Source organism: Polyodon spathula, chromosome 36, assembly GCF_017654505.1.
Source record: "Polyodon spathula isolate WHYD16114869_AA chromosome 36, ASM1765450v1, whole genome shotgun sequence".
NCBI classification, from domain to species: domain Eukaryota; kingdom Metazoa; phylum Chordata; class Actinopteri; order Acipenseriformes; family Polyodontidae; genus Polyodon; species Polyodon spathula.
Window position 1 is genome coordinate 384233 of NC_054569.1, and position 20000 is coordinate 404232.

At 50.4% G+C, this 20000-nt stretch overlaps 1 protein-coding gene across 1 annotated transcript in view; it reads right to left on the reverse strand.

Moving 5' to 3' along the window:
• Positions 1–20000, reverse strand: part of LOC121303945 (Down syndrome cell adhesion molecule-like protein 1 homolog) — a 151542-nt gene that overhangs the window by 32809 nt on the left and 98733 nt on the right. Inside the window, exons 11-19 of the mRNA XM_041234845.1 lie at positions 18069–18347; positions 16688–16807; positions 15179–15355; positions 11800–11999; positions 11470–11566; positions 11022–11150; positions 8375–8542; positions 913–983; positions 256–496 (exon numbers count right to left, since the gene is read on the reverse strand). Of these exons, the coding sequence (XP_041090779.1) occupies positions 256–496; positions 913–983; positions 8375–8542; positions 11022–11150; positions 11470–11566; positions 11800–11999; positions 15179–15355; positions 16688–16807; positions 18069–18347 (1482 nt within the window). The remainder of the gene's footprint in view (positions 1–255; positions 497–912; positions 984–8374; positions 8543–11021; positions 11151–11469; positions 11567–11799; positions 12000–15178; positions 15356–16687; positions 16808–18068; positions 18348–20000) is intronic.

Sequence of the window (20000 nt, forward strand, 5' to 3'; positions counted from 1 at the left end):
GAGTGTGTGAGTTTCAGTGTGTGTGTGAGAGTGTTTCAGTGTGTCAGAGTGTGGGAGTGTGTGAGAGAGTGGGGGTGTGTGAGTTTCAGTGTGTGTGTGAGAGTGTTTCAGTGTGTCAGAGTGTGCGAGTGTGTGAGAGAGTGTGAGTGTGGGAGTTTCAGTGTGAGTGTGAGAGTGTTTCATGGTGTCAGAGTGTGCGAGTGTGTGAGAGAGGGGGAGTATCCGAGTAGGGTTCGGTCCAGGTTGTGCACTCACCGTCCTCCAGCGTGGTGGCATTGATCTCGCTGCTGGAGGGTCCGGTTCCGGCCCGGTTGAAGGCCTGCACCACCACCCCGTACTGAGCGAACTTCTTGAGGTTGTCGAGGGTGTAGACCTCGCTGTCGCCCGTCGCCTTCATCTCCACGATGCTGTACTGCCCGTTACTGCCCGGCCCGTTCTCACGGTACCCGATCTGGTACCCGCGGATCACACCATTCTGCAGCTCCTTCCTGGGGGCCTGCGGGGGGGAGGGGGGGTGGAGTTTAAGCAGCGCTGCAGGTCACCACAGTCAAATCAAAGGGTAAGAAAGCATGTTTAAAACGAAACCTGCTAAACAATGTTAAATGCACAGCAGATTCAAGGGGAAAAGCATGGGTTGGGAATGCTAATGAACTCATGTTTTATATAATGGTGGGATTGTTTAATTCCTACTTTTCTATGCAAGTGGGTCAAATACTGACGCTGTTTATCTCCTTACTGTAGGACCCTTAGATTTTGTGCGCCAGGCTTAGCCAGACTGCCTCTCGGTAGTGTGTTTACTGCTGTAGTCTGCTCTGCTGCCATTAGCAGCACGAAGCCTTGCGTTAACACACCGCTCATCAGCGGACCGCATTGCCGTTTCAGAGTTTCACAGAGTGAGCGATTGGTTCTTACCTTCCATGTGACCCGGATGCTCTGCGATGTCATTGGCTGGAGGATGACCTCCATTGGCGGGCCATCGGGAGCTGTGGTGGTCGTGGGAGGAGAGGCAGAGTTACAGTGAGATTTGGACTGGGGCGAAATGTACACAAAATCCACATCACTGGCCTTGTTTCTGCACACTGTGCTTGTATATTGTTAGCGCTGGCTCTGGCTCTGTACACTGTGCTTGTATATTGTTAGCGCTGGCTCTGGCTCTGTACACTGTGCTTGTATATTGTTAGCGCTGGCTCTGTCTCTGTACACTGTGCTTGTATATTGTTAGCGCTGGCTCTGGCTCTGTACACTGTGCTTGTATATTGTTAGCGCTGGCTCTGTCTCTGTACACTGTGCTTGTATATTGTTAGCGCTGGCTCTGTCTCTGTACACTGTGCTTGTATATTGTTAGCGCTGGCTCTGTCTCTGTACACTGTGCTTGTATATTGTTAGCGCTGGCTCTGGCTCTGTACACTGTGCTTGTATATTGTTAGCGCTGGCTCTGTCTCTGTACACTGTGCTTGTATATTGTTAGCGCTGGCTCTGTCTCTGTACACTGTGCTTGTATATTGTTAGCGCTGGCTCTGTCTCTGTACACTGTGCTTGTATATTGTTAGCGCTGGCTCTGTCTCTGTACACTGTGCTTGTATATTGTTAGCGCTGGCTCTGTCTCTGTACACTGTGCTTGTATATTGTTAGCGCTGGCTCTGTCTCTGTACACTGTGCTTGTATATTGTTAGCGCTGGCTCTGTCTCTGTACACTGTGCTTGTATATTGTTAGCGCTGGCTCTGTACACTGTGCTTGTATATTGTTAGCGCTGGCTCTGTCTCTGTACACTGTGCTTGTATATTGTTAGCGCTGGCTCTGTCTCTGTACACTGTGCTTGTATATTAGAACATAAGAACATAAGAAAGTTTACAAACGAGAGGAGGCCATTCGGCCCATCTTGCTCGTTTGGTTGTTAGTAGCTTATTGATCCCAAAATCTCATCAAGCAGCTTCTTGAAGGATCCCAGGGTGTCAGCTTCAACAACATTACTGGGGAGTTGATTCCAGACCCTCACAATTCTCTGTGTAAAAAAGTGTCTCCTATTTTCTGTTCTGAATGCCCCTTTTTCTAAACTCCATTTGTGACCCCTGGTCCTTGTTTCTTTTTTCAGGCTGAAAAAGTCCCTTGCGTCGACACTGTCAATACCTTTTAGAATTTTGAATGCTTGAATTAGGTCGCCACGTAGTCTTCTTTGTTCAAGACTGAACAGATTCAATTCTTTTAGCCTGTCTGCATATGACATGCCTTTTAAGCCCGGAATAATTCTGGTCGCTCTTCTTTGCACTCTTTCTAGAGCAGCAATATCTTTTTTATAGCGAGGTGACCAGAACTGCACACAATATTCAAGATGAGGTCTTACTAGTGCATTGTACAATTTTAACATTACTTCCCTTGATTTAAATTCAACACTTTTCACAATGTATCCGAGCATCTTGTTAGCCTTTTTTATAGCTTCCCCACATTGCCTAGATGAAGACATTTCTGAGTCAACAAAAACTCCTAGGTCTTTTTCATAGATTCCTTCTCCAATTTCAATATCTCCCATATGATATTTATAATGTACATTTTTATTTCCTGCGTGCAGTACCTTACACTTTTCTCTATTAAATGTCATTTGCCATGTGTCTGCCCAGTTCTGAATCTTGTCTAGATCATTTTGAATGACCTTTGCTGCTGCAACAGTGTTTGCCACTCCTCCTACTTTTGTGTCGTCTGCAAATTTAACAAGTTTGCTTACTATACCAGAATCTAAATCATTAATGTAGATTAGGAATAGCAGAGGACCTAATACTGATCCCTGTGGTACACCGCTGGTTACCACACTCCATTCTGAGGTTTTTCCTCTAATCAGTACTTTCTGTTTTCTACATGTTAACCACTCCCTAATCCATGTACATGTGTTTCCTTGAATCCCAACTGCGTTCAGTTTGAGAATTAATCTTTTGTGCGGGACTTTGTCAAAAGCTTTCTGGAAATCTAAATAAACCATGTCATATGCTTTGCAATTATCCATTATCGATGTTGCATCCTACATATTGTTAGCGCTGGCTCTGGCTCTGTACACTGTGCTTGTATATTGTTAGCGCTGGCTCTGGCTCTGTACACTGTGCTTGTATATTGTTAGCGCTGGCTCTGTCTCTGTACACTGTGCTTGTATATTGTTAGCGCTGGCTCTGTACACTGTGCTTGTATATTGTTAGCGCTGGCTCTGTCTCTGTACACTGCGCTTGTATATTGTTGTTAGCTGTGTCTCTGTACACTGTGCTTGTATATTGTTAGCGCTGCTCTGTCTCTGTACACTGTGCTTGTATATTGTTAGCTGGCTGCTCTGTCTCTGTACACTGTGCTTGTATATTGTTAGCGCTGTCTCTGTACACTGTGCTTGTATATTGTTAGCGCTGGCTCTGGCTCTGTACACTGTGCTTGTATATTGTTAGCGCTGGCTCTGTCTCTGTACACTGTGCTTGTATATTGTTAGCGCTGGCTCTGTCTCTGTACACTGTGCTTGTATATTGTTAGCGCTGGCTCTGTCTCTGTACACTGTGCTTGTATATTGTTAGCTCTGGCTCTGTACACTGTGCTTGTATATTGTTAGCGCTGGCTCTGTCTCTGTACACTGTGCTTGTATATTGTTAGCGCTGGCTCTGTCTCTGTACACTGTGCTTGTATATTGTTAGCGCTGGCTCTGTCTCTGTACACTGTGCTTGTATATTGTTAGCGCTGGCTCTGTACACTGTGCTTGTATATTGTTAGCGCTGGCTCTGTCTCTGTACACTGTGCTTGTATATTGTTAGCGCTGGCTCTGTCTCTGTACACTGTGCTTGTATATTGTTAGCGCTGGCTCTGTCTCTGTACACTGTGCTTGTATATTGTTAGCGCTGGCTCTGTACACTGTGCTTGTATATTGTTAGCGCTGGCTCTGTACACTGTGCTTGTATATTGTTAGCGCTGGCTCTGTCTCTGTACACTGTGCTTGTATATTGTTAGCGCTGGCTCTGTACACTGTGCTTGTATATTGTTAGCGCTGGCTCTGTCTCTGTACACTGTGCTTGTATATTGTTAGCGCTGTCTCTGTACACTGTGCTTGTATATTGTTAGCGCTGGCTCTGTCTCTGTACACTGTGCTTGTATATTGTTAGCGCTGGCTCTGTCTCTGTACACTGTGCTTGTATATTGTTAGCGCTGGCTCTGTCTCTGTACACTGTGCTTGTATATTGTTAGCGCTGGCTCTGTCTCTGTACACTGTGCTTGTATATTGTTAGCGCTGGCTGTCTCTGTACACTGTGCTTGTATATTGTTAGCGCTGGCTCTGGCTCTGTACACTGTGCTTGTATATTGTTAGCGCTGGCTCTGTCTCTGTACACTGTGCTTGTATATTGTTAGCGCTGGCTCTGTACACTGTGCTTGTATATTGTTAGCGCTGGCTCTGTCTCTGTACACTGTGCTTGTATATTGTTAGCGCTGGCTCTGTCTCTGTACACTGTGCTTGTATATTGTTAGCGCTGGCTCTGTACACTGTGCTTGTATATTGTTAGCGCTGGCTCTGTCTCTGTACACTGTGCTTGTATATTGTTAGCGCTGGCTCTGTCTCTGTACACTGTGCTTGTATATTGTTAGCGCTGGCTCTGTCTCTGTACACTGTGCTTGTATATTGTTAGCGCTGGCTCTGTACACTGTGCTTGTATATTGTTAGCGCTGGCTCTGTCTCTGTACACTGTGCTTGTATATTGTTAGCGCTGGCTCTGTCTCTGTACACTGTGCTTGTATATTGTTAGCGCTGGCTCTGTCTCTGTACACTGTGCTTGTATATTGTTAGCGCTGGCTCTGTCTCTGTACACTGTGCTTGTATATTGTTAGCGCTGTCTCTGTACACTGTGCTTGTATATTGTTAGCGCTGGCTCTGTCTCTGTACACTGTGCTTGTATATTGTTAGCGCTGGCTCTGTCTCTGTACACTGTGCTTGTATATTGTTAGCGCTGGCTCTGTCTCTGTACACTGTGCTTGTATATTGTTAGCGCTGGCTCTGTCTCTGTACACTGTGCTTGTATATTGTTAGCGCTGGCTCTGTCTCTGTACACTGTGCTTGTATATTGTTAGCGCTGGCTCTGTCTCTGTACACTGTGCTTGTATATTGTTAGCGCTGGCTCTGTCTCTGTACACTGTGCTTGTATATTGTTAGCGCTGGCTCTGTACACACTGTGCTTGTATATTGTTAGCGCTGGCTCTGTCTCTGTACACTGTGCTTGTATATTGTTAGCGCTGGCTCTGGCTCTGTACACTGTGCTTGTATATTGTTAGCGCTGGCTCTGTCTCTGTACACTGTGCTTGTATATTGTTAGCGCTGGCTCTGTCTCTGTACACTGTGCTTGTATATTGTTAGCGCTGGCTCTGTCTCTGTACACTGTGCTTGTATATTGTTAGCGCTGGCTCTGTCTCTGTACACTGTGCTTGTATATTGTTAGCGCTGGCTCTGTACACTGTGCTTGTATATTGTTAGCGCTGGCTCTGTCTCTGTACACTGTGCTTGTATATTGTTAGCGCTGGCTCTGTCTCTGTACACTGTGCTTGTATATTGTTAGCGCTGGCTCTGTCTCTGTACACTGTGCTTGTATATTGTTAGCGCTGTCTCTGTACACTGTGCTTGTATATTGTTAGCGCTGGCTCTGTCTCTGTACACTGTGCTTGTATATTGTTAGCGCTGGCTCTGTCTCTGTACACTGTGCTTGTATATTGTTAGCGCTGGCTCTGTCTCTGTACACTGTGCTTGTATATTGTTAGCGCTGGCTCTGTCTCTGTACACTGTGCTTGTATATTGTTAGCGCTGGCTCTGTCTCTGTACACTGTGCTTGTATATTGTTAGCGCTGGCTCTGTCTCTGTACACTGTGCTTGTATATTGTTAGCGCTGGCTCTGTCTCTGTACACTGTGCTTGTATATTGTTAGCGCTGGCTCTGTCTCTGTACACTGTGCTTGTATATTGTTAGCGCTGGCTCTGTCTCTGTACACTGTGCTTGTATATTGTTAGCGCTGGCTCTGTCTCTGTACACTGTGCTTGTATATTGTTAGCGCTGGCTCTGTCTCTGTACACTGTGCTTGTATATTGTTAGCGCTGGCTCTGTCTCTGTACACTGTGCTTGTATATTGTTAGCGCTGGCTCTGTCTCTGTACACTGTGCTTGTATATTGTTAGCGCTGGCTCTGTCTCTGTACACTGTGCTTGTATATTGTTAGCGCTGGCTCTGTCTCTGTACACTGTGCTTGTATATTGTTAGCGCTGGCTCTGTCTCTGTACACTGTGCTTGTATATTGTTAGCGCTGGCTCTGTCTCTGTACACTGTGCTTGTATATTGTTAGCGCTGGCTCTGTCTCTGTACACTGTGCTTGTATATTGTTAGCGCTGGCTCTGTCTCTGTACACTGTGCTTGTATATTGTTAGCGCTGGCTCTGTCTCTGTACACTGTGCTTGTATATTGTTAGCGCTGGCTCTGTCTCTGTACACTGTGCTTGTATATTGTTAGCGCTGGCTCTGTCTCTGTACACTGTGCTTGTATATTGTTAGCGCTGGCTCTGTCTCTGTACACTGTGCTTGTATATTGTTAGCGCTGGCTCTGTCTCTGTACACTGTGCTTGTATATTGTTAGCGCTGGCTCTGTCTCTGTACACTGTGCTTGTATATTGTTAGCGCTGGCTCTGTCTCTTGTATATTGTACACTGTGCTTGTATATTGTTAGCGCTGGCTCTGTCTCTGTACACTGTGCTTGTATATTGTTAGCGCTGGCTCTGTCTCTGTACACTGTGCTTGTATATTGTTAGCGCTGGCTCTGTCTCTGTACACTGTGCTTGTATATTGTTAGCGCTGGCTCTGTCTCTGTACACTGTGCTTGTATATTGTTAGCGCTGGCTCTGTCTCTGTACACTGTGCTTGTATATTGTTAGCGCTGGCTCTGTCTCTGTACACTGTGCTTGTATATTGTTAGCGCTGGCTCTGTCTCTGTACACTGTGCTTGTATATTGTTAGCGCTGGCTCTGTCTCTGTACACTGTGCTTGTATATTGTTAGCGCTGGCTCTGTCTCTGTACACTGTGCTTGTATATTGTTAGCGCTGGCTCTGTCTCTGTACACTGTGCTTGTATATTGTTAGCGCTGGCTCTGTCTCTGTACACTGTGCTTGTATATTGTTAGCGCTGGCTCTGTCTCTGTACACTGTGCTTGTATATTGTTAGCGCTGGCTCTGGCTCTCTCTGTACACTGTGCTTGTATATTGTTAGCGCTGGCTGTCTCTGTACACTGTGCTTGTATATTGTTAGCGCTGGCTCTGTCTCTGTACACTGTGCTTGTATATTGTTAGCTCTGGCTCTGTCTCTGTACACTGTGCTTGTATATTGTTAGCGCTGGCTCTGTCTCTGTACACTGTGCTTGTATATTGTTAGCGCTGGCTCTGTCTCTGTACACTGTGCTTGTATATTGTTAGCGCTGGCTCTGTCTCTGTACACTGTGCTTGTATATTGTTAGCGCTGGCTCTGTCTCTGCTGTGCTTGTATATTGTTAGCACTGGCTGTCTCTGTACACTGTGCTTGTATATTGTTAGCGCTGGCTCTGTCTCTGTACACTGTGCTTGTATATTGTTAGCGCTGGCTCTGTCTCTGTACACTGTGCTTGTATATTGTTAGCGCTGGCTCTGTCTCTGTACACTGTGCTTGTATATTGTTAGCGCTGGCTCTGTCTCTGTACACTGTGCTTGTATATTGTTAGCGCTGGCTCTGTCTCTGTACACTGTGCTTGTATATTGTTAGCGCTGGCTCTGGCTCTGTACACTGTGCTTGTATATTGTTAGCGCTGGCTCTGTCTCTGTACACTGTGCTTGTATATTGTTAGCGCTGGCTCTGTCTCTGTACACTGTGCTTGTATATTGTTAGCGCTGGCTGTCTCTGTACACTGTGCTTGTATATTGTTAGCGCTGGCTGTCTCTGTACACTGTGCTTGTGTATTGTTAGCGCTGGCTCTGGCTCTGGCTCTGTACACTGTGCTTGTATATTGTTAGCACTGGCTGTCTCTGTACACTGTGCTTGTATATTGTTAGCGCTGGCTCTGGCTCTGTACACTGTGCTTGTATATTGTTAGCGCTGGCTCTGTCTCTGTACACTGTGCTTGTATATTGTTAGCGCTGGCTCTGTCTCTGTACACTGTGCTTGTATATTGTTAGCGCTGGCTCTGGCTCTGTACACTGTGCTTGTATATTGTTAGCGCTGGCTCTGTCTCTGTACACTGTGCTTGTATATTGTTAGCGCTGGCTCTGTCTCTGTACACTGTGCTTGTATATTGTTAGCGCTGGCTCTGGCTCTGTACACTGTGCTTGTATATTGTTAGCGCTGGCTCTGGCTCTAGCTCTGTACCTGCTTCCTCAGTTCGGATGGTGAGGTCCTTGCTGGCCTCACTGCGTCCGATCTTGTTGAAGGAGTACATGCGGATGCTGTAGATCTGTGCAGGGTGCAGCTCCACAATGTTTGCCTGGTTTATCGTGGGGGAAATGTTCCTTGTGGCGTGCTTGAAATCCCACGATTCTGCAATGGAAAGAGTGTGAGGGAGGAGAGGTTGAGGGGGAGGAGAGGTGAGGAAAGATGCGAGTGATGGAGGTGGAGCAGAGTGAGGGAAAGAGGAGGGATGGGGAGGGTGAGAGAGAAGGGAAAGCTGGGGAGGGAGTTTGAGAGAGTGTGGGAGACAGGGAGTGTGTGGGAGATTGAGGGAGAGTGAGGGAGTGTGTGGGAGAGGGAGGGAGTGTGTGGGAGCATGTAGGAGGGTGTTGGAGTGTGTGGGAGTGTGAGAGACTGTGTGGGAGCATGTAGGAGAGTGTTGGAGTGTGAGGGAGTATGTAGGAGTGTGTGGGAGTGGGAGGGATTGTGTGGGAGGTGGAGGGAGTGGGAGGTTGTGTGTTGGAGCATGTAGGAGGGGGTTGGAGTTTGTGGGTGTGGGAGGGAGTGTGTGGGAGTGTGTGGGAGGGAACGTCTGGGAGTGTGTGGGAGGGTGAGGGAGTGTGTGGGAGTGGGAGGGAACGTGTTGGAGTGTGTGGCAGTGTGAGGGAGTGTGTGGGAGGGTGAGGGAGTGGGAGGGAGTGTGTTGGAGTGTGAGAGAGTGTGTGGGAGTGTGAGTTAGTGTGAGGGAGTGGGAGGGAACGTGTTGGAGTGTGTGGCAGTGTGAGGGAGTGTGTGGGAGGGTGAGGGAGTGTGAGGGAGTGTGTGGGAGTGTGAGAGACTGTGTGGGAGCATGTAGGAGAGTGTCGGAGTATGAGGGAGTGTGTAGGAGTGTGTGGGAGTGGGAGGGATTATGTGGGAGATGGAGGGAGTGGGAGGTTGTGTGCTGGAGTGTGAGAGTGTGTGGCAGTGTGAGTTAGTGTGAGGCAGTGGGAGTTAGTGTGAGGCAGTGGGAGTTAGTGTGTGGCAGTGTGAGTTAGTGTGAGGCAGTGTGAGTTAGTGTGAGGCAGTGTGAGTTAGTGTGTGGCAGTGTGAGTTAGTGTGTGGCAGTGTGAGTTAGTGTGTGGCAGTGTGAGTTAGTGTGTGGCAGTGGGAGTTAGTGTGTGGCAGTGGGAGTTAGTGTGTGGCAGTGTGAGTTAGTGTGTGGCAGTGTGAGTTAGTGTGTGGCAGTGTGAGTTAGTGTGTGGCAGTGTGAGTTAGTGTGTGGCAGTGTGAGTTAGTGTGTGGCAGTGTGAGTTAGTGTGTGGCAGTGTGAGTTAGTGTGTGGGAGTGTGAGTTAGTGTGTGGCAGTGTGAGTTAGTGTGTGGGAGTGTGAGTTAGTGTGTGGCAGTGTGAGTTAGTGTGTGGGAGTGTGAGTTAGTGTGTGGCAGTGTGAGTTAGTGTGTGGGAGTGTGAGTTAGTGTGTGGCAGTGTGAGTTAGTGTGTGGCAGTGTGAGTTAGTGTGTGGCAGTGGGAGTTAGTGTGTGGCAGTGGGAGTTAGTGTGTGGCAGTGGGAGTTAGTGTGAGGCAGTGGGAGTTAGTGTGTGGCAGTGGGAGTTAGTGTGTGGCAGTGGGAGTTAGTGTGTGGCAGTGGGAGTTAGTGTGTGGCAGTGTGAGTTAGTGTGAGGCAGTGTGAGTTAGTGTGTGGCAGTGTGAGTTAGTGTGTGGCAGTGTGAGTTAGTGTGTGGCAGTGTGAGTTAGTGTGAGGCAGTGTGAGTTAGTGTGTGGCAGTGTGAGTTAGTGTGTGGCAGTGTGAGTTAGTGTGTGGCAGTGTGAGTTAGTGTGTGGCAGTGTGAGTTAGTGTGAGGCAGTGTGAGTTAGTGTGTGGCAGTGTGAGTTAGTGTGTGGCAGTGTGAGTTAGTGTGTGGCAGTGTGAGTTAGTGTGTGGCAGTGTGAGTTAGTGTGAGGCAGTGTGAGTTAGTGTGTGGCAGTGTGAGTTAGTGTGTGGCAGTGTGAGTTAGTGTGTGGCAGTGTGAGTTAGTGTGTGGCAGTGTGAGTTAGTGTGTGGCAGTGTGAGTTAGTGTGTGGCAGTGTGAGTTAGTGTGTGGGAGTGTGAGTTAGTGTGTGGCAGTGTGAGTTAGTGTGAGGCAGTGTGAGTTAGTGTGTGGCAGTGTGAGTTAGTGTGTGGCAGTGTGAGTTAGTGTGAGGCAGTGTGAGTTAGTGTGTGGCAGTGTGAGTTAGTGTGAGGCAGTGTGAGTTAGTGTGAGGCAGTGGGAGTTAGTGTGTGGCAGTGGGAGTTAGTGTGTGGCAGTGTGAGTTAGTGTGTGGCAGTGTGAGTTAGTGTGTGGCAGTGTGAGTTAGTGTGAGGCAGTGTGAGTTAGTGTGTGGCAGTGTGAGTTAGTGTGTGGCAGTGGGAGTTAGTGTGTGGCAGTGGGAGTTAGTGTGTGGCAGTGTGAGTTAGTGTGTGGCAGTGGGAGTTAGTGTGTGGCAGTGGGAGTTAGTGTGAGGCAGTGGGAGTTAGTGTGTGGCAGTGGGAGTTAGTGTGTGGCAGTGGGAGTTAGTGTGTGGCAGTGGGAGTTAGTGTGAGGCAGTGGGAGTTAGTGTGTGGCAGTGGGAGTTAGTGTGTGGCAGTGGGATTTGCGCAGCAGTGTACCTGACTTGTTCTTGTACTCGATGTCGAAGCTTGTGATAATGCTGTTCCCGTCGAATCTCTGAGTCCAGCGCAGGTTCATGCTCCGAGCCTTCACCTCTCGCACCTCCAGCTCGGGGGGGTCGGGGGGCTCTGTGTGGAGGGGGGGGGATTAGAGGCAGATACAATTACCTTGTTCATATTAACAGTGATGCAGATTCAGATTGGTTACCTTATTCATATTAACAGTGATGCAGATTCAGATTGGTTACCTTGTTCATATTAACAGTGATGCAGATTCAGATTGGTTACCTTGTTCATATTAACAATGATGCAGATTCAGATTGGTTACCTTGTTCATATTAACAGTGATGCAGATTCAGATTAGTTACCTTATTCATATTAACAGTGATGCAGATTCAGATTGGTTACCTTGTTCATATTAACAGTGATGCAGATTCAGATTGGTTACCTTGCACAGTGAGCTGTATCAGACCCCGGTTCTCTCCATATGAGTTGATGGCGTGACATGAGAAGATCACAGAGTCACCGCGGTCCGCTGGCTTCAGCTGTGAGGGGAGGAGGAAAGTGTGTCAGAGAAACATCTTCAACACCGCAAAGCACTGTCTCTCCCTGTCCCTCTCAGTCTCTCCCAGTCCCTCAGTCCCTCCCTGTCCCTCTCCGTCCTCTTTCAGTCCCTCCCTGTTCCTCTCAGTCCCTCTCAGCCTCTCCCAGGCCCTCAGTCCCTCCCTGTCCCCTCTCAGTCCCTCCCTGTCCCTCTCAGCCTCTCCCAGGCCCTCACCCTGAGTGTGGAGATGACCTCGTCCCCGCTGTCCTTGGTGGCGATGGCGTAGCGTGCGTTCCGGTCGGGGTCGATGACGGTGTCAGCCTTCTCCCAGCGGATGATGATGGGTCTCTCTCCGCGCGCCGTGCAGTTCAGCTCCTTGCTTTGCCCCTTGATAGCAATCGTGGTGTTGGGGTGCGAGGTGATCATGGCAGGGACTGCAGAGAAAGAGGACAGATTAATACAGACAGAAGATACAAGGGAATATACAGCTGACTGCCTCTGATACAAGAGAATATACAGCTGACTGTCTCTGATACAAGGGAATATACAGCTGACTGTCTCTGATACAAGAGAATATACACTTGACTGTCTCTGATACAAGAGAATATACAGCTGACTGTCTCTGATACAAGGGAATATACAGCTGACTGTCTCTGATACAAGAGAATATACAGCTGACTGTCTCTGATACAAGAGAATATACACTTGACTGTCTCTGATACAAGAGAATATACAGCTGACTGTCTCTGATACAAGGGAATATACAGCTGACTGTCTCTGATACAAGAGAATATACAGCTGACTGTCTCCGATACAAGGGAATATACAGCTGACTGTCTCTGATACAAGGGAATATACAGCTGACTGTCTCTGATACAAGGGAATATACAGCTGACTGTCTCTGATACAAGGGAATATACAGCTGACTGTCTCTGATACAAGGGAATATACAGCTGACTGTCTCTGATACAAGGGAATATACAGCTGACTGTCTCAGATTCAAGAGAATATACAGCTGACTGCCTCTGATACAAGGGAATATACAGCTGACTGTCTCTGATACAAGGGAATATACAGCTGACTGTCTCTGATACAAAGGAATATACAGCTGACTGTCTCTGATACAAGGGAATATACAGCTGACTGTCTCCGATTCAAGAGAATATACAGCTGACTGTCTCCGATACAAGGGAATATACAGCTGACTGCCTCTGATACAAGGGAATATACAGCTGACTGTCTCTGATACAAAGGAATATACAGCTGACTGTCTCTGATACAAGGGAATATACAGCTGACTGTCTCCGATTCAAGAGAATATACAGCTGACTGTCTCTGATACAAGGGAATATACAGCTGACTGTCTCTGATACAAGAGAATATACAGCTGACTCTCCTCTCCACCCCTCCTCTCTGCTCCTCTCCTCTTCTTTCCACACCTCCTCTCCTCTCTGCTCCACCCCTCCTCTCTATTCCTCTCCTCTCCACCCCTCCTCTCTGCTAATCCCCTCTCCTCTCCACCCCTCCTCTCTGCTCCTCTCCTATTCTTTCCACACCTCCTCTCCTCTCTGCTCCACCCCTCCTCTCTGTTCCTCTCCTCTCCACCCCTCCTCACCTCTCCTCTCCTCTCCACTCCTCTCCACCACTCCTCTCTGGGGGAGGAGGAGGAGAGCGAGAGAGGAGGAGGCGGAACATGAGGAGGAGGAGAGTGGAGGGGGAGAGTGAGAGGAAGATGAGCCCTGAGAGGGTAGGAAGAGGACAGTGAAGAGAGGGGGTGGGGAGGAGGAGGAGGAGAGTGAGAGGGGAGAAGGGGGAGGAGGAAGATGAGGAGAGTGAGAGGAGGAGGAGGAGGAGGAGAGCAAGAGGAGAGGAGAAGGGGAGGAGGAAGATGAGGAGAGTGAGAGGAGGAGGAGAGAGGAGAGCGAGGTTAGAGGGAAGTGGAGAAGGGGAGATAGGGATCTGAGGCGGAGCTGCTGGAGTATGCGAGGCAGATGCTACCGAGGAGGAGGAGCGTTAAGGAATTAGGAGCTGTAGCGAGCGGCGAGGGGAGAGAAGGTGTTTGATCCTGAGGACATTAGGCGTAAGGGGGGGGGGGGGTGTGGGCTTTCTATACTTTTTCTGAAGGTCGAGCGAGAGGAAATGAGAATGGTGAGTAGCATCTGGGCTAGTGAGGAAGCAGAGGAGGATAAGAGAGTCTTCCGGTAGTCCTGAACCTGTCTGCAAATGAGAAGGAATCAGTCTGACCCTGCTGCTTACTTTATCTTTGCTATTTCTGAGCAGATCCTAATCCTCAGGTAAAACTGTAAGAAACAATGAGACAAATGCTTCGGCTGCACTGAAGAAGGCAGGAGCTGAAACGCTTGTCCACTCATTGAAGATTTCTCAAGCCTAGTAAAAGTAACAGTGTGAGCACGTCTGGCCCTCGCTCTGCTTACTCTATCTTGCTGAGGTCTGAGCAGGTCACAAGAATGGTCATTGCTGGAGCGGTTGTCCTCACAGGGGAGAGGTGTCAGTTACTCACACCAGTGACAGGTCTCTATTGAGCTCAGCTCAATGAGAATTCACTCCCCACTGTACAGCGCAAATTAGGTGACCTTTTTTTCCAGGCTCTCTTTGTGTGTGCAGGGTGATTGATCGCTCTGATTCATTAAGGACAAAGTGTTTTTTGATAGTGTAGGGAAGGAGCACCCCAGAGACCGAGAATCAATCAGAATCTGGCTTCTGTATTGATCAGCTCAGTGTGCGCTCCCTCTCCATCTCCCTCTCCCTCCCTCTCCCTATATATAAATGTATATGTGAGTGTTGTGTCTGTATCTGTGTGCAGTGTCTTAGTGCAGTGTGTCTCGGTGCAGTGTCTCAGTGAAGTGTCTCAGTGCTGTGTATCTCATTGCAGTGTCACAGTGCAGTGTCTCAGTGCAGAGGCTCAGTGTTGTGTCTCAGTGCAGTGTCTCGGTGCAGTGTCTCAGTGCAGTGTATCTCAGTGCAGTGTCTCAGTGCAGTGTATCTCGGTGCAGTGTCTCAGTGCAGTGTCTCGGTGCAGTGTCTCAGTGCTGTGTCTCAGTGCAGTGTCTCGGTGCTGTGTCTCGGTGCAGTGTGTCTCGGTGCAGTGTCTCGGTGCAGTGTCTCAGTGCTGTGTCTCGGTGCAGTGTGTCTCGGTGCAGTGTCTCAGTGCAGTGTCTGAGTGCTGTGTCTCGGTGCAGTGTGTCTCGGTGCAGTGTCTCGGTGCAGTGTCTCAGTGCTGTGTCTCGGTGCAGTGTCTCGGTGCAGTGTGTGCAGTGTCTCGGTGCAGTGTCTCAGTGCAGTGTCTGAGTGCTGTGTCTCGGTGCAGTGTGTCTCGGTGCAGTGTCTCAGTGCAGTGTCTGAGTGCTGTGTCTCGGTGCAGTGTGTCTCGGTGCAGTGTCTCAGTGCAGTGTCTCGGTGCAGTGTGTCTCGGTGCAGTGTCTCAGTGCAGTGTCTGAGTGCTGTGTCTCGGTGCAGTGTGTCTCGGTGCAGTGTCTCAGTGCAGTGTCTGAGTGCTGTGTCTCGGTGCAGTGTCTGAGTGCTGTGTCTCGGTGCAGTGTGTCTCGGTGCAGTGTCTCAGTGCAGTGTCTCGGTGCTGTGTCTCAGTACTCACTCTTGACAGTCAGGAACATGCTCTTGCTGATGTCGGTTCCCACTCCATTGCTGGCCTGGCACAGGTAGTATCCCATGTCATCCTCCAGCACATGTCTGATGAGCAGGGAACCATTCCCCAGGATCTGAATCCGATTGGTCAGCGGGACGGGGTGGTACTGCTGAGGGTTTCCACTGCCTGGGGAGAGAGAGCGGAGAGGGGAGTGAGAGGAGAGAGGGGGCGGGGTGGTTCTGCTGAGGGTTTCCACTGCCTGGGGAGAGAGAGCGGAGAGGGGAGTGAGAGGAGAGAGGGGGCGGGGTGGTTCTGCTGAGGGTTTCAACTGCCTGGGGAGAGAGAGCGGAGAGGGGAGTGAGAGGAGAGAGGGGACGGGGTGGTTCTGCTGAGGGTTTCCACTGCCTGGGGAGAGAGAGCGGAGAGGGGAGTGAGAGGAGAGAGGGGGCGGGGTGGTACTGCTGAGGGTTTCCACTGCCTGGGGAGAGAGAGCGGAGAGGGGGGTACATATCACTGTATATCTGCTACTGAAGAGAGGGGGAGAGGAGAGAGGAGATGGGAGAGGGGAGGGGCAGACAGATAGGCATAGACAGCGGTAGAGAGAAGGTGGGATAGAGCTGACGATAGAGGGGAGAGAGAGAGGGAAGAAAAAAAGGTGAGACGAGAGGGATAGAGACGTCAAGGGAGAGAGGGGAAGAAGCCAGGAGGGGGAGGAGAGAGAGGGGAGGAGAGAGGGGAGAGGAGAGAGAGAGAGAGGGGAGAGAGAAGGAGGAGAGATTAGGAGAGGGGAGAGAGAGAGAGAGATTTCTCTCCAGTGAGCTCTGAGGAGAGAGAAAGGAGGGATAGGGGAGTGTGAGGAGAGTGAGGAAGATGGAGAAGGGGAGATAACGCGGGTAGAGATAGAAGTAGGAGAGAGGAGGGGAGAGGTGATACCAGGAGAGTGCGAGATAGGAGAGTGGAGAGAGAAAGGGAGGAGAGGAGAGGGGAGAGGGAGGGGGAGGAGACAGAGGGGGAGAAGAGGAGCGGGGAAGAGTATTCCCTCTCCTCTCTCGATGAGATCTCCTCTCTCTCTTCATCTCCTCTCCCCGCTCCTCTCCTCTCCGGGAGAGAGAGGATCTAGTAGAGAGGAGAGGAGAGAGAGAGAAATCCTGGGAGGAGAGAGGGAGAGAGAGGGGAGAATGGAGAGAGGGAGAGAGAGGGGAGAGGGGAGAGGAGAGGAGAGATAGGAGAGAAGGAGAGAGAGGGGAGAGAGAGGAGAGAGGGGAGAGAGAAGGGTCCACACTGGCTTCTTCAAGACATTAGCACTTCCTCTCTCTTTGTGCAGTGATTTCTCTCCAGGCGGCTCTGTTGGGACGGCACTGTTGCGTGCAAGACATGTCAAACAATTTCTAACTGATCAAGTGTGATTAAATGCAATTAAAGAGACACACACACTGACAAACAGACACTGAAAAACACACACACACACACACACACACACACACACACACAACAGACACACACACACACACGACTCACCCTTGGCGTGTTTCCACATGACCTTAGGCGGAGGGTATCCATCCACAGAACAGTTCAGCACGCCGGCCTTGCTGTAGATCCCATCCTGGTTATTGGGCTGAACCACAAAGCGAGGTGGCACTGAAACACAACAAGAGTGCCATGAAGACTCCTATCTCCCCTCTCCTCTCTCTCATCTCCTCTCTCTCTCATCTCCTCTCCCCTCTCCTCTCCTCTCTCCTCTCTCTTCTCTTCTCTCTCTCCCTCTCCTCTCTCTCCTCTCTCCTCTCTCTTCTCTTCTCTCCTCTCCTCTCTCCTCTCTCAGATCCTCTCCCCTCTCCTCCCCTTTCCTCTCTCCTCTCTCCCCTCTCCTCTCTCTCATATCCTCTCCCCTCTCCTCCCCTTTCTCCTCTCTCCTCTTCCCTCTATCCTCTTCCCTCTCCCATCTCTCCTCTCCTCTCCTCTCTCCTCTCCCTTCTCCCCTCTATCCTCTCCTCTCTCCTCTCCCCTCTCCCCTCTCTCCTCTCTCCTCTCACCTCTCCTCTCTCCCCCCTCTGTTCCTCTCTCCTCTCTCATCACTGTTCCCCTCTCCTCTCACCTCTCTCCTTCTACTCTCTGCTCTCCCCTCTCCTCTCCTCTCCCTCTCCTCTCCTCTCCTCTCCCCTCTCCTCTCTCCTCTCTCCTCTCTCTCTCTCTCTCTCTCTCTCCCCTCTCCTCCCCTCTCTCCTCTCTCCTCTCTCCCCTCTCTCTCCTCTTCCCCTCCCCTCTCTCCTCTCCCTCCCCTTCTCTCTCTCTCTCCTCTCTCTCCCGACTCTCTCCTCTCCCCTCCCCCTCTCCCTCTCTCCCTCTCCTCTCCCTCTCTCTCCTCTCCTCCCTCTCTCTCTCTCTCCTCCTCTCTCTCTCTCCTCTCTCTCTCTCCCCTCTCCCCTCTCCTCTCCTCTCTCTCTCCTCTCCCTCTCTCCTCCCCCTCTCTCTCTCTCTCTCTCCTCTCTCCTCCTCCTCTCTCTCTCTCTCTCTCTCCTCTCTCTCCTCTCTCTCTCTCCCTCTCCTCTCTCCTCTCCTCTCCTCTCCTCTCTCTCCTCTCTCCTCTCTCTCTCCTCTCCTCTCCTCCCTCTCCTCTTCTCCTCTCTCCTCTCTCTCTCCTCTCCTTCTCTCCTCTCCTCCTCTCCTCTCCTCTCTCTCCTCCCCTCTCCTCCTCTCCCCCTCTCCTCTCTCCTCTCCTCTCCTCCTCTCCTCCTCTCCCCTCTCCCCTCCTCTCTCTCTCTCTCTCCTCTCTCCCCTCTCTCCTCTCCTCTCTCTCCCCTCTCTCTCTCTCTCCTCTCTCTCTCTCTCCCCTCTCTCTCCCCCTCTCCCTCTCCCCTCTCTCCCTCTCCTCCCCTCTCCTCCTCCCCTCTCCCCTCACCTCTCACAATGAGCTGCCTCTCCCTGCTCATGGTGGCTGCGTCGTTGCTGGCTATGCAGGTGTAGTTTCCGTTGTGTTTCAGGGAGACGCTGGAGATCTGCAGGGAGCTCATGAACTCTTTGGTCTCGATGGTGACCCCTGCCCCGGAGACGATGACCTGGCCGTCCTTGCGCCAGGTGATGCTGATGGGCATGTCGCCGGACGAGACCACGCAGGGGATGTAGAGCAGCTGCCCGATCGAGGCGGGGGGGAAGTCGAAGGGCTGGATCAGGGGGGGCACTACCAGGGAGAGGGGGGGAGGGCACTGTTAATACACAGCCACTGCACTGCCTGGATACAGCATTGCTATTACCTGGGCACTGTGCTCTATTACAGTGCTATTATAACACTGCTATTGCACAAGTTCCAATGTCAGTCCACGTTTTCACCATGGAGACAGGCCTGTGGTTACGCCAGCGCTGGCCTGTGCTGACTGGGTAGAGTGCAGGGAGGACAGGACCGCTGGAGACCTGCTCACTGCAGCCTCTCGTCTTACTGCACCCCCCAGAGCGAGGCGGGACGGGGCTCCGAGCTGCTGCTAACGGGAGTTCTCATTACTGAGGTGTGCAGCAGCGCTGGGTAATTGCACGCTATCATCAGCAGGATGCTGCTAGGGAGGGCATTGATTAATGTTGTAATTAGGATGGAATTGGCACTTCAAATAAAAGGGTTTCCATGACAGCGAGAGACAAAACAGAAGCGTGCGGTGGAGGGGAGAGAGGAGCACCGCGGAGGACAGCTGGGAGATTTAATCTCTGTCTTCATGTAATACGTTTAATTAAATCAGAACCATGACAAAGGGACCCCCGGGCCAAAAATACATTAGCAGAGCCTGACACACACACACACACACACACACACACACACACACACAAACACACACACACACACACACCAGGTGGAGAAGGAGAGGGTCCTCTCCCCCTCTTCCCTCTCCCCTCTCTCTCCTCCTCTCTCTTCTCCTCTCCTCTCCCCTCTCTCCTCTGTGCTCTCCCATTGCTCTCTCTAGAGAGAAGGGTAGTAGGAGAGAGGGGCAGATCTCTCACCGCCCTCTTAGAGAGAGGGACTACGAGGGAGACTCCTCGCTCCTTACTTCGATAGAAGACCTCTTCTCTCTCTCCTCTCCCCTCTCTCTCCCCTGTCTCTCCCCTCTCTCCTCTCCCTTCTCCCCTCTCTCTCCTCTCCTCTCCCCTCTCCTCCTCCTCTCTCCTCTCCTCTCCCCTCTCTCCTCTCTATGCTGAGAGGGGAAGATGAGACTGGATGAGTAAGAGAGGAGAGGAGTAGAAGAGGGATGAGAGATGGAGATATGATAGAATGTCGGAGACGGGAATCTAGGAGAGGAGTCAAGGACTGGAGACTAGAGTCGCGACACACAGAGAGGAGGACCAAGATATCTCGGAGGGGAGACCAGGACGGGAAGTGGGTTACCCCAGAAGGACCGAGAGGGGAGACACAATATTAAGGAGATTCTGGGACAACACAGAAAGGACCTATTTAATTTACAGGACGTTTATCGCCTCACCTAGAGAGCCTGAGACGGACAGAATGACGGTCCTCCTCCCTCCTACTATCGACTATTAGGAAAAGTTGAATGTCTACGGGGACTCTCCTCTCCTCTCTCCCCAGAGAGTTCTCCTCCCTCCTCTCCTCTTTCTCCTCTCCCCTCTCCTTGTTCCTCTCCCCTCCTCTCCCTCTATCTCCGCTCTCTCTCTCATCAGCCATATCAAAAGATCTCATTACAGTTCCTGTGCTGTGATTGCTGCTCAGCGCTGTGTGTGTGTTTTTGTTTATTATAGAGCTCTGCATGGGTTCCTTCCACCACTGTTCAAGTCTGGATATACCCAGTGGATCGCTCTGTGTTATATATTACAATATGAATAAGAACAGAAGGCC